The following is a 14,787-nucleotide window of genomic DNA, read 5'->3' as shown; positions in this document are numbered from 1 at the left end:
TGCATCTGGAACAACACAATTTTCAGCCGGTAGGCTCACACCAGCTCAGTATGCCTAGTTGTTACCGCTCCTGAATTCTTTTTTTTTGATCAATAACAGAAACTTTATTAAGAATTATGAAGCTTTAGGTACAAAAAGGGGGAGATAAAGAGTCTTATCTCCCCATCAGAAAATTACAATGAAAGAAGATTAAAAAATAGCCCAAAAAATAGCCTCCCTATTCACCCCTTGCTCAGCCAACTCATCTGCAAAAGAATTAGCAGTCCTTTTCACCCAGCTGTCTTGTATCTCAATGCCTCTACATAGCCATAAGAATTTTTTCTTTTCATTATTGTAACTCCACAAGCCACTGTCCTCTTTCTTCAACCAGCTAATCACCACCTTTGAATCACCTTCCAAAATCAGCTGACTGATATTTAGTTCCCTTGCTCTTTGAACCCCATCCAAAGCTGCAAGGATCTCCAGCCCTAATAGAGTCTCCTTCTCCAATAGGGCCTGATAACAGAGCAATAACAGTCCCTTTCTCATTCCTGAAAACTCCCCTAATCCCAGAGGGCCCTGAATAACTTATGCTACTGCCATCAAAACTCACTTTTATAAATCCGGAGGGAGGAGAGGACCACAAGGGACTAAGAGTCCTCTTACACAGAGTAGAGGTTGCTATCTCTTTCTAGTTTCTTAACAGGTCAGCAATAGGAAAGTCTGAGAACAGTTCCATAGTTTTTAGCCAGTGGGCAGCCCTTAAAAGTATTGGGTCTAATAGTTCTTCCAGGGATCTTTCCTTTTATGAAAATATTCGAGAGTTTCTTTCTTCGCATAGTGACCAACACACGGCTGCCCTAATTCTCCTCCACATCATTTTCCCTCGCTTCGTAGGCCATCTGAAAAACGAAGAGGAGAACAAACCTTGGACACTCTCAGGAGGGTTCCAAGTAAACCCAAAGCGAGAAAGTACCCACTCCCAAACAGTTTTAGTAACCTTACACCGGATTCCCCATCATCTTACAGAGAGAGCATCTATTAGGAAGTAAACAAGAATTTGGTCTCTTTTTCTGAAGCAGATTATTTGTATTTATTCTTTCCAGGAAAATTTCCCAACAAAAAACCCAACCCAAGGAGGAATGGACTTGCTCCAAAATTCCTTAATCGGAAAGGACACACCAGAAGGGACAAATGACCGAGTTAAGGTTTCAGAAAATGAAGCACAAGAGAAGGTTCCTGAAGTAGAAGGGATCCAAACTCTGGTGTCTTCCCTATTAGGATCAAGGAAGATATTCTCAAGGATGGCTAGTAAAGGTAAGAGGCTGTCCAAGTCTGTATCCCTAATTGCCCTTCGCAGGCCGAGGTTCCACCCAAAACTAGAATTGGAGTCTGAAGTGTTGAAGATTAATTAGTTTTATGATGTTTCTCCGAGTAGATGTTTTATGTTAGTTGTTAGATAGAAGGTGGGGACCACAGTAGTTATGTGAGTCCAAATTTTATTATGTTTTTTGAGTGTTATATATGTTGTTTTATGTTTTGTCGCCCTATAAGGGCATAGTTGTCTTTGTATTGTTCTATTATATTAGTATAAATAATAAGTGAAGGGGGCGGCCAAATTAATTACTCTCTTTTCTTTCAACTTCTCTCCTCTCTTTCTTCTTTCTTCAAGAAACTACTTTCTTTCATATTTTTTAATTCAGCAGATTTCTACTTGGTATCAGAGCATCGACTAGGGTTTCTTGAAGCATTCTCATGCAGCCTAGATCAGCTAACTGCATGAAGAAGTAAAGGGCTGATCGATCTACTATAGATTGCCCAGTTCTTGGAGTTTTTGGTGGGATTTAGACATCAGGAAGGTGATCTACTGTTTGAAATCAAAATCAGGAAGAACTGGAGTACGGGGAAGAGTCCTAGAAAAGTTGGACTCTTTGTTTTTTATCTGATCTTGGGCGCCCAGGTAATGTTAGTTTTCTTTTGATTTTTTGAAGAGGGCGGTTTGGTTTCTGAAATTTTCTAGGTCTCCCGGAGTGATCGATTCACTTCTCTCTGTTGGGAGGCATGGGGGGGAGAGAGATTTCCCTCCAGATAGGGTTTTCTTCTTCCGAAAGGGTTGGTTATTGTGGATGCTTTTGTTGGAAAGGAATACAACCGCAGACAACAGTAGTAAGGGGCATTAGATTCAGTGTTCCTATCCTATCTTATCTCTTAGCTAGATTTAGTGTTCCTATCTTATCTCTTAGCCAAATTCAGTGTTCCTATTAATTTGGCAGTAGCATTATTATATCCTATGTCTTTTAGAAAGTTTCTTAATGTTTTTCTAGAAAGTTTCCTTATTTTTTTTAGAAAGTCTTTTTTTGGAAAGTTTCTTAATGTTTTTAGAAAGTTCTTTTTTGGAAAGTTTCCTTAAGGACTCTTGTAATTCCTATTTAAAGGAGTAGATGTTATTCAATAAAACTATCGATAATTTCAGTCAATAAAGAGCAGAGGAGAGTTGGTGATCTCTTTAACAAATCACCATAAAGGCGCTAAAGATAGGCTCCTCGATAAAAGGGAGAAACAAGGGAAAACAAGAAGTTTTCCCCGTTAACCGACCTGTGACGAGATCCTATTCTTGGGCCCTTAACAATTTGGTATCAGAGCAGGGCGTCATGGGTGACTTTGAGCAATTGAAGACTAGGATTCATGATCTGGAGCACAAACTCGTGGAAAACAGCAAGGAGGTGCCCGAGATCAAGGACGACGTCTGAGAATTGAGGCGCTTGATGGAGTTATATTTTTCTAGCAAGGAAAAGAGTTCAGAAGGGGTTGCAACCAGAGACGGCCGTCGACCAAACATGGTAGAATTGTCCGGCGAGCAGTAGGTCGTTGCCTAGGGAACCGCAATCGTTCCCAAATACAACAGGCTGGAATTCCCTTCCTATAATGGATATGAAGATCCTTTGGGATGGTTGTACAGATGTGAGCAGTTCTTTCGCAACCAACAGACAGAGGACATGGACAAGGTAGGCTTAGCCGCATTCCACGTGACAGAGGAGGTGCAACTCTGGTTTTACAAATTGGAGCAGGAGGAACCTGGGCTTAGTTGGACCCAATTCAAATCCTACTGCCTTCTCAGATTTGGGCCCCCATTAACAAGCAATCCATTAGGCGAACTAATCAACCTCAAACAGACTGGAACTGTGGCTGAGTATCAGCATCAGTTTTAGACCCTCCTTGTAAGAGCATCTTCAATACGACTAGACCAACAAGTTGACATGTTCACCGCGGGGTTACTGCTATGAATTTGGCTCACGCTTTTGAACGCAAATTGCAACTCAACCGCGGAAGTATCAGTATAGAGCGGCCTCAAACAACATGGGCAGCTCCGAAACCACTCGGAATGGTTCCATCTTCAGCAGCCAGCCAAGAACAGAAACCACAGACGAGCAACAATTCCAGATTGGCATCCAGTGTGGGAAGCAGCGTTGTTGCACCCCCTATTAAGCGCTTGTAACGCAGGGTGAGGGGACGCTGTTTTAATTGTGATGAACTTTACTCAGCAGGGCACAAGTGCAAGAGACTTTTCTGCCTCCTGGTGGAACAAGAGGAAGATGAGGATGAACCCTCTTCATTGGAACTCGATCTAGGAGGGCAAAATCATTCCCCAACCTCAATCTATTGTTCGTTCCATTATTAATCGAGGTGTTGTTGAGGTTCTGGTGGAATGGGCCAGCTTACCATTGGCTGAAGCTACCTGGATTCCTTTGACTTTGTTTCAAGACACCCATCTTGAATTCGAGCTTGAGGACAAGCTCTTAGTCCAAGAGGGGAGTAATATTGTGGATGCTTTTGTTGGAAAGGAATACAGCCGTAGACAGCAGCAGTAAGGGGCGTTAGATTCAGTGTTCCTATTCTATCTTATCTCTTAGCTAGATTCAGTGTTCCTATCTTATCTCTTAGCTAAATTCAGTGTTCCTATTAATTAGGCAGTAGCATTATTATTTCCTATGTCTTTTAGAAAGTTTCTTAATGTTTTTTTTTCATAAAGTTTCCTTATTTTTTTTAGAAAGTCTCTTTTTGGAAAGTTTCTTAATGTTTTTAGAAAGTTTCCTTAAGAAGGACTCTTGTAATTCCTATTTAAAGGAGCAGATGTTATTCAATAAAACTATCGATAATTTTAGTCAAGAAAGAGCAGAGGAGAGTTGGTGATCTCTTTAACAAATCACCATAAAGGCGCTAAAGATAGGTTCCTCGAGAAAAGGGAGAAACAAGGGAAAACAAGAAGCTTTCCCCGTTAATCGACTTGACGAGATCCTATTTGCGGGCCCTTAACATTGGTTTTTGTGTGTGTGGTATTAAATTATTTTTTGATGGTCTCCAGTCTATTTTTTCTTATTGTTGAATTGTTTGAAGTAAAATGGAGAGTTGGAATACCGAGATGAAATCTACCGGTACTATGGGACTGGGTGTTGGAGGTAGTAGTGATATTTTTGGGTCTGGGATCATTGCTACAGTAAAACTTGATGGAACAAATTATTTGGAGTGGGCACAATCAGCTAAGATGGCTATTGGTTCTCGTGGAAAATTAGGGTATATCACTGGGGTGGAGAAGAAACCTAATACAGACTCTTCCCAATGGGTGCAAGAGAATTACATGGTAATGTCCTGGATGTGTAATTCTATGTTACCTCATATTGCAAAAAATTTCCTATGGGCTAATACTACTAAGGAGATTTGGAATGGAGTGACTAAAACCTACTATCATAAGCAAAATGAAGCTAGAGCCTATCAGTTAAGAAATCAGGTATAAGTATGAAACAGGGAGAAAAACCTCTTGCTGTGTATTTCTTCGTGCTGAAAACCCTATGGTAGGAAATAGATCACTTAGAAACTGTGGTATGGGTAAGTGTAAATGATGCAACAACTTATCACAAACTGGTAGAGAGGAATAGGGTTTTTGAGTTCTTGGCAGGGCTGAACCTTGAATTTGACATTGCTATGCAGCATATTCTTTCTAGGGAGGGTGTCACATTCTCTCAGGCCTATGCTTTTGTCTCTGGAGAGGAGAGTAGGAGGAATGTAATGCTGAGACAACCTGGGATGGACCAATCGGCAATGGTTGGTACAACAAAACCTAAGCCGAATGGAGACAGGGGGAGTAGTGAGACTAGAAGGGAAGATAAGGACTTGGTGTGTGATTATTACAAGAAGCCTAAGCATACCAGGGACACTTGTTGGAAGCTTCATCCAAATCTTATACTTGCTCGGATAAGAAACAAGAAGGTAAATGCAAATGTAGCCACTACAGGAGACTCTTCAGCCCCTCTCTCCCAAACTGATTGGGAATCCATTGCAGTAGCAGCAGTGAGAACAAAATTAGAAGGGTTTGGACAGCTTATGAGTAAGAAAGATTCACCCAGCTCTAGCCTCCAGATGGAAAGCAGAATGCAGGAGCCAACTACACCACTTCCTTTGCACATACAAGTAGTTCATATGCAACTGCGAATCTTGTAACCACTTCAGGTAACGAGGGACCTCCCTGGATTATAGACTCAGGAGCATATGAGCATATGACTAATGCCCCTACCATTTTCAGTTCTTATCAGTTGTGCTCTGGTAGAGACAGAGTCTCTACAGCAGATGGTTCACATATGCCCATTGCTGGGAAGGGGACAGTTAGAGTGACCAATGATATAATTCTGTCCTCTGTTTTACATGTCCCTAGACTTCATACCAACTTACTGTCTGTTAGTTCTTTGACAAAAAATTTGAATTGTTCTGTGATTTTTCTTCTTGCTAATTGTGTTTTGCAGGATCTAGAGTCAAAGAAGATGATTGGGAGTGATCGTGAGGTGAATGGTGTCTACCTTCTGGATGAGATTCCGAGACATCAGGTCCATTATGTTAGCAACAACAGTGGTAGTGGGTCAGAGTCAGTAAACCAAATTATGCTTTGGCACAATCGCTTGGGACATCTTTCTTTTAGTTCTTTGAAATGTCTTTTCCCAAAGTTGTTTGAGTCTGTCCAATTATTTACTTTGGAGTGTGAGAGTTGTCAGTTAGGAAAGCATTGCAGATAGTCTTTTAAACCAAGTAATAAAAGTACTGCTTTTAATATTGTTCACACTGATGTATGGGGGCCATATCAAATCCCTTCCATGGGAGGATTCCGTTACTTTCTCTTGTTTGTGGATGATTATACACGATATTCTTGGATATATTTGATGAGATCACGTGATGAGGTTCCTAACTTAGTACGACAATTCCACTAGATGATTCTCACACAATTTGGAGTGAGAACTAAGGCTTTTAGATCAGATAATTCCATAGAGTACTTTGAGAAGGACCTAACCATGTATCTCTTAGAACATGGTGTAGTTCATCAGAGCAGTTGTGCATATACACCGCAACATAATGGAGTTACTGAGAGGAAAAACAGACACATTGTGGAGGTGGCAAGGAGTCTTATGGTGTGTGCTTCAGCTCCTGTGCAGTTCTGGGGAGATGCAGTTCTTACAGCCGTACATGTGATTAGCCGTGTTCCTTCACGGACTTTGGGGTTTAAGGTGCCATTTAGCCTTCTTTTTCCAGATGGGGAGATATTTTATATACCTCTGAGGGTTTTTGGTTGTGTTTCTTTTGTTCACATTCTTGGCCCTCATTGCAAGAAATTGGATTCTAAGGCCAAGAAATGTGTTTTTCTTGGGTATGCTCTGAACCAAAAGGGGTATTGCTGTTATGACCTAGTGTCGAGGAGCAGATTTGTCACTATGGATGTTACCTTTTTTGAATCCACATTCTTCTTCTCGAGTGGTTCTCTTCAGGGGGAGAGTTTTGGGGAGGAGAACTCACAATCTGTTCCTCTTCCTGTTTCTGTGGTGCTTCGATCAGTTCAGCCACCACCTGCGCCATCAGTTCAGCCAACATCGGTTCAGCCAGTACCTGCACCTCCAGTTTCATTACCTGAGCCACTACGGGCAGCCTCACAGCAATATCAGTGCCGACAGATGATGGTTGACTCCACACATCCTCGACCCACACCACTCTGTCAGTCCTTCTAAAACTCCAGATTCGACAGATACAATTCCAAGTATTCCTCTTGAGCCTGAGCTTGTTATGTTTGCTGATGATAATGTTTCTGTCCCTAACACCATTGTTGCAGCTGATCCCACTAACCTTGATCTTCCCATTGCACTTCGTAAGGGGAAGAGTGTACAACCCACTGCATTTCACACCATCTTTCCTACAGTGCTTTATCACCCTCCGACCGTGCTTTTCTTTCTTTCCTGGATTCTGTGTCTATACCCAGGAATGTTACTGAGGCTCTCTCCAAACCTGAGTGGAAAACAACCATGCAAGATGAGATGGATGCTTTGGTCAAAAACCAAATTTGGGAAATAGTTGATCTCCCCCCAGACAAGGAGACAGTCGGATGTCGATGGGTATTCACAGTGAAGTATAATGTCGATGGCAAGATAGAGAGGTGCAAGGCAAGGTTGGTAGCAAAAGGGTATCTCAGACCTATGGTGTTGATTATCTGGAAACCTTTGCACTAGTAGCTAAGATGAGTTCAGTTTGTATCCTTTTATCTCTATCTGCCACCTATACATGACCCTTGTTCTAGCTTGATGTCAAAAATGCTTTCTTCAATGTGACCTACAGGAGGATGTATATATGGACATTCCAGCAGGCTTTTATGAAAATGTTGATAAAGGAAAGGTGTGTAGACTCAGAAAATCTCTATATGGATTAAAACAATCACCTAGGGCTTGGTTTGATAGGTTCAGAGGGGCACTCATTTGTTTTGGATACACACAGACACAGTCTAATCACACCCTCTTTGTGAAGAGGAGAGATGCTTCGGTGTCAATTCTGATTGTGTATGTGGATGATATAGTGGTGACGGGAAATGATCTGGAGGAGATTGATGATCTCAAAAAATCATTGCAGTAAGAATTTGAGATCAAAGATCTTGGTGAGCTCAAATACTTCTTAGGGATTGAAGTTGCAAGATCCAAGCATGGGATCTTCATTGCACAGAGAAAGTATGTACTTGACCTACTGCGAGAAACTGGGAAGCTGGGGACCAAACTAGCAGACACTTCTATTGATCCAAATCACAGAATTAATGGTGTGGATGGTGAATTGGTAAAGGATGTGGGGAAATACCAAAGAATGGTGGGCCGATTGTTGTATTTGTGTATGACACGACCAGATATTTCTTATGCTGTTAGTGTTGTGAGTCAGTACATGCATGCACCTCGGGTTCAACACTGGGAAGCTATTGAGAGAATACTTGCATATCTGAAAAAGCACCCTGGCAGAGGCATTCTTTTCTCAAATCATGAGAACCTGAAACTAGAATCCTATACAGATGTAGACTAGGCAGGATGCTTAGATGACAGGAGGTCTACATTAGGAGTGTGTACCTTTGTAGGTGAAAACTTGATCTCCTGAAAGAGTAAGAAGCAAGCAGTTGTGGAAAGGTCAAGTGCAGAGGCTGAGTATAGATCCATGGCTCATGGTGTCTCAGAACTTCTTTGGGTTAGATATCTTTTGAGTGAGATTGGGGTGAAAGCAGAGGAACCTATGATGTTATACTGTGACAATCAGGCTGCAATCAATATTGCCCACGATCCAATTCAGCATGATAGGACAAAACACATTGAAGTTGATAGTCACTTTATAAGAGAAAGGGTAACGACCGGAGAAGTTTGTTTGCTATGTCTCTTCAAAGTTGCAGCTGGTTGATGTTCTCACTAAAGGGGTGGCAAGGAACAAGCTTGAACATGATCTATGAAGCTTGAACATGATCTACGCAAGTTGGGAATGTGTACATTTACTCCCAACTTGAGGGGGAGTGTTGAAGATTAATTAGTTTTATGATGTTTTTCTAAGTATATTTTTTTAGTTGTTAGGTAGGAGGTGGGGACCACACTAGTTATGTGAGTCCAAATTTTATTATGTTTTTTGAGTGTTATATATGTTGTTTTATGTTTTGCCGCCCTATAAGGGCGTAGTTGTCTTTGTATTGTTCTATTATATTAGTATAAATAAAAAGTGAAGGGGGCGGCCAGATTAATTGCTCTCTTTTCTTTTAACTTCTCTTCTTCTCTTCTTCTCCTTCCCTCTTCCTTCTCGCTTCAAGAAACTACTTTCTTTCATATTTTTTAATTCAGCAGATTTCTACTTGAAGGAACTAAAAAAGAAGAGATAGGTTCATTTTTCAAAGCTGACAAAGCATACAAGGAAGGAAACTGGTGCTTTAGAGGTGAAACCCCAACCCCAAGATGTTCCCAAAATTTTATTCGATTGCCAGAGTTGACATCGTACCTGATCCAAGGGGAGAAAACTGGAAGCAAATCATGGATGGATTTCCACGGAGAAGTAGTTGTAGCCCTTGCCACAATTCCAGAATCCCAACCGTTGTCTTCCAGCCCATGTATGCTAGCCATGATCTTTGTCTACAATTTTTCCTTTTCCACTATGAACCTCTACAACCATTTTCCCAACAACGCCATATTCATTTTCTTGATGTTTCCAATCCCAAGACCTAGTTTTTTACATCTATATACCACCTCCCATCTCACCCTATGATCTCTCTTCTCCTCTCCCGACTCCTACAGAAAATTCCTCATTAATTTTTCCAATAAGTTGGAAACCTAGGTGGGGATACACTGACAAATAATACTTAGGTAAGTTAGCTAGGGTGGACCTAATTAGAGTGACTCTCCCTCCTAAGGAAAGATAATTTCTCTTCCAGGATACAAGCCTCTTCTCAAATCTCTCCACTACCGGAGTCCTTTCATTCTTAGGGTTATCTCCTAAAGGGAGGCCCAAGTACATCAAAGGCCATTCTTAGATTGCACAATCTAACACACCTTCATAATTCCTTAACTCCCTCTCCTCCACATTCACCCCCACCACACAACTCTTATCAAAGTTCACCTTGAGGTTAGACATCTGCTCAAAAAGTTGTATTGCTAATTTTAAATTCCGGATCCAGCTTATATTCCCACTCTCAGAAAACAAGATTGTGTCATTTGCAAACTGGAGATGTGTCAGTGGTACCTCCTCCCTACCAACTCTCCACCCTTTTATCAGATTCCTCGAGTATGCTCTATGGATCAATCTCCCAAGTACATCAGCCATCAGGGTAAAAAGAAAGGGGGAGAGTGGGTCTCCTTGTCTTATACCTTTCAAAGCAGGAATAAAGTCAACCACTATTCCATTCACCAATATAGAATAGTGACAAGTCCTAATACAGCCCAAAATCCATTTACACCACTTATCTCCAAAGCCACAGCTTCTCAACACCTCCACTAAAAAAGATCAATCCACTAAGTCATAAGCCTTCTCCAAGTCCAATTTGCATACCACTCCCTTCTTAGATTTCCTGAAGCTCTCCAGACTCTCATTTGCAATGAGGATTTGATCAGTGATCTGTCTTCCCTCCACAAAACCTCCTTGGTTGGGTGCAATAATAGAGGGGCAGACCTTCTTTATCTCGAGGGACAGCACTTTCACAATTATTTTATACAAGCTATTCACCAAATTATTAGGTCTGAAATGCTTAGGTTGTGATGCCTCTTTCTTCTTGGTTTACAATTATTTTATACCGCTCTTGAATTCTAATAGCCAACACTTCAATGCAATATGAAGGGATGAGAGATCCATCATATGGATAGCCGAACCCTGTAGGAAGGTAGGGCGAAATTTCAAAAATTTCTCTCTCCCAAGTGGGAATCGCATTCCCTGTTTTAGAAAAACTGCATTTTTCAAGGATCAATCTTGAACCAAGAACCGAACCAGATCTGAACAAAAATAGTAGGAGAGGGATATACCGGATACGAAGATGCAATATCTCCCAACGAAGGTGTTCACGCCCAAAGAAAGACTCCAAAGACTACTCCCACTGAAGATGACACAATGAATGGTGGAGCAGAATCAACAAGGTCCGTCCAACGAACCGAATCCTTCAACAAGAATTCGATGGAGTCAGTGAGCACAACTTCTGATCATCCTTTCTCCAAAGACTGATATCAAGACACCTCTTGATCGCTCCTACAAAGGAAGGAGATCGAACTAGCAGTATGGCGGCAATTGGAGGAAACACAGGGAGAAGATGGCGTAGTCACACTGTTGCTGTCTTTTCTCTTGGTGCTCTGAGATCTGATCTCTGAGATGCTCGGGATGCTGAGGATGAACTGAATGGTTCGCCCCCTCATCCTTTTATAGCCTTAAAGAGAGCTCCTAATCTCATTAGGAGTTTCCTAATCCAAATTTGTATTTGGATAAGGAGTTCTCTTTAAGAGATAAGGATAAGCCCTTATCTTATTTGCATATTAGATCAACTCTCTCCTAATCTCATTAGGAGGTTTCCAGATTTGAATTCAGATCTGGACTCTCTGAGTGGATAGGGTAAGACCCTATCTGATCTGCTGATTTAATCCCAGATCCGCCCCCTTATTTAACTAGTCAAACTAGGCTAGTTCGAAATGGGCTTTAGGCCCAATTAGTCTAAGTGCTCAAACTGCTTCCAACCTACTGCCCAGTTGGGCTTCTTTGTATGGCGTGGGACCCAAACATTGATCTACACATCAGCCACATGGGTTCAGCCCAACCTTTGTTACAAGGCCTGGCCGGATTCACTGAAAAGATAGTGAACCCCCTGAAGCCCATCACATGGACTTCTAATGGGCCCAACACTTACACTAAGTGGTCCCTGGGCCAAGCCACCTTATAAAAACCCAGGGACTGTGGGCAGATGCAAGATTAGCCCATCAGGTATTACCCTCAATGGTCTTACACTTAACCTCTCAGCCCATAATGATCAAACATTGCCCGACAAGAGAGGACCTCTCCCTCGGCTGCAAGGAATAGCGCTGCACTCTTACTCACATGGATCTCGGGAATTAAAACATTTTGCAAACATTTTGAAACCATAATATATATATGTATATTCGTATATAAATATATTTTGCAAAACAAATTTCAACGATTGAAACCGGATGCCGACAATCTTGGTTTCCATCAGAGAGAGTGCATCCCCGATCATTACCTTTGTCCGACAAAGGGGCTGATCTTGTCACTATGATCACCCACTCAGATGAATTCTTAGACTGTCCCAACATACCCAGGTTTTGACCCCCGCTAAGGATCTCACTAATTGGCATATCAAAGACAACCCAATCCGACACCTAGTACAATATCACAATCGAGTGTAGGGATCAGGTGTAACTTTCCAGTTTTGCCCACTAATCACCAAGGTCCAGGGCAATACTGGAAATCTGGTATGGTTCAGGATTTCAAGTAAACCTACACTGCATGTACCTCGGGTCTCACCCTGGCAGCTGAGACAAGCCATCCCAACACTTGGTGGCACATTAGTGTCAGCCTTAGTAGGATAAATCTCCCCAGACTCATCCAATGGCTGTGAACATTCTAAACTAACACGAGTCTCATAAGTGTCCAGTTTAAGGGTATTACACAGAAAGACACCACTATAACACGAATCAAATATGTACTTTATTCATTTACAATAAATGTCATAATGTACATCAATTTGATTGGAGCTAAGGGCATACACTGTCTAACACAATCAATGTTTCTATTTATCGCCTTTCTCCACTTGGTGAACAATGCTCTTGGATTCTTGACACCGGAGCGTCGGATCATATGACCTCCAACCTATCTTGCCTACTCCACCATGAAATTTTGAAAGTTCCTATTCCTGTACATTTGCCCAATGGTTTTGTTATCACTTCTACACACAAAGGAACAATTGTTCTAGCTCCCAATTTAATAGTTCGAGACGTCCTTTATGTGCCATCTTTCACACATAATTTGCTTTCCATAAGTAAGCTCACCCATTAGTTCAATTGCGTTGCTACGTTTTCTTCTACCTGTTGCACATTACAGGACCAAGTCTCGAACATGCTGATTGGCAAGGGAACGCTGTGTGATGGACTGTATTTTCTACAAGCCACTCCGGTTTCAGCAGCTCTCTCCATCAGTGCTGAAGGCAGTTTTTCCACTTGGCACAACAGACTCGGGCACACGTCACCATGTCAGATGTCCCTCCTCTTTGGTGGTAGACTTTCCCCTTCAAATAAGAATGCTTGTGATATTTGTGAACGCGCCAAGCGTACATGTGTTCCTTTTCCAATAAGTTCATTACGAGCACAGATGCCTTTTGCTCTCATTCATTGTGATATTTGGGGAGCCTATCATACTCCGTCCCACTCTGGAGCACGATTATTTTTTACTATGTGGATGACTATAGTAGATGTACTTGGCTTTACCTCATGAGACATAAATCTGAGACACAATCTTCTTGTGGCCTTTTGTAATATGGTGCGGACTCAGTTTAATCAGGTTGTCATGTCTATCAGATCTGACAACGGGAAAGAGTTCTTTTCTGGTCCCATGCAACAATTCTTTACAGACGACATCGTACACCGACACACTTGTGTGGATTCCCCTCAACAGAATGGAATCGTTGAGAGGAAACATCGGCACCTTTTAGAGGTGGCTAAAGCATTAAGATTTCAGGCTTCATTACCCATATCTTTCTAGGGAGAGTGTGTTCTTAGAGCGGCATACATTATTAACTATCTTCCAGCTGCTCCTCTACAAGGCAAAACCCCATATGAACTCCTGTTTGGAAAGCCACCGACTTGTGCTCATGTTAGGACCTTTGGGTGTTTACGCTATGCCCAAGAACATCCTTTGCTCAAGGATAAATTTGGGCCTCGGGCCACCAATTGTGTGTGTTTATTGGGCACCCACATGGCCAAAAGGGATATAGGGTCTACAACATCAACACTGGCCATATTTTAACCTCCAGGGATGTATCCTTTTATGAGGACACCTTTCCTTTCACTAATACCATGTTGCCTAGTCAGCAATCTTCAAACCAAATCGCCGTCCCATTGGCTTTATTGAAGGACCAAGCGAGCCCACTATTGGCGAACCTATTATGGATGAAAATCCCATCATTCATACCACAAAACCAATTTTGTCCATGCTTCAACCTTAATGAGCACGCTGGCCACCTGCCCACTTCCATGTTGAAGGCTTTGATTACCATAACACATATGCGCCCGTGGCAAAATTAGCTACTCTTCACTGCCTTCTAACTCTTGCAGCCAGTAAGGGATGGGAATTACATCAACTAGATGTAAACAATGCATTTTTGCATGATGACTTATCTGAAGAAGTCTATATGAGTATCATAGCTGTCAAGGCGACGCCTAGGCAACAAGGTGCCCTTTGAGGCTCACCTCACCTAATTGCCTAGCAGTTTTCTACTTCCTACTATAAAATACTTTTTTGTTCATTCTTTTTTGAGATTATAATTATAAAATAGACATTATTAAACTAAAATAATCATTTTGTGTGTTTATCACTAATATAGGAAATAAGTCCAGTAGTGTGTTGTTTAAAATCAACTGAATATATGAATTTGAGTTGTGTTTTTTCCATGGGTGGGTAATCTACTTTAATGTGTCAAATGAAGAGCATAATTCTTGCAGAGATGGAAGCAATGGTCTGCTATGGAAGATTACCTTAACCATCTTTACCTGATGTAGAACTTCTTTACCTAGTAGATCTGTCCTTGTCTCGTCTGAACTCAAAAGGCTGCAGTTATCCTTGACTCTGCGTTTTGTGTTACTTTTTCTCCAGGAGTTTTCTTTAAAAAAAATAATTCCTGAAATTTGCGTACCTGCAGATAATTTCTTTCCTTCAGCAGAATGCACATCCTCGAGTTGCAGAGAAGATACCATCTGTACCGGAGAATGTTACAGATCAGGTGCCCTTCTC

At 41.6% G+C, this 14,787-nt stretch overlaps 1 protein-coding gene across 1 annotated transcript in view; it reads left to right on the top strand.

Annotated features, from left to right (window-relative positions):
• Window positions 1-14,787, top strand: part of LOC148875846 (transcription factor-like protein) — a 58,384-nt gene that overhangs the window by 42,592 nt on the left and 1,005 nt on the right. The window contains exon 13 of the mRNA XM_088965492.1: window positions 14,696-14,776. Within this exon, the coding sequence (XP_088821618.1) occupies window positions 14,696-14,776 (81 nt within the window). The remainder of the gene's footprint in view (window positions 1-14,695; window positions 14,777-14,787) is intronic.

This window comes from Nelumbo lutea, chromosome 1 (genome assembly GCF_056320005.1).
Source record: "Nelumbo lutea isolate HS-2025 chromosome 1, American lotus-T2T, whole genome shotgun sequence".
NCBI classification, from domain to species: domain Eukaryota; kingdom Viridiplantae; phylum Streptophyta; class Magnoliopsida; order Proteales; family Nelumbonaceae; genus Nelumbo; species Nelumbo lutea.
The sequence above is the reverse complement of the archived record's forward strand: the minus strand, read 5'-3'. Positions and strand labels throughout refer to the sequence as shown.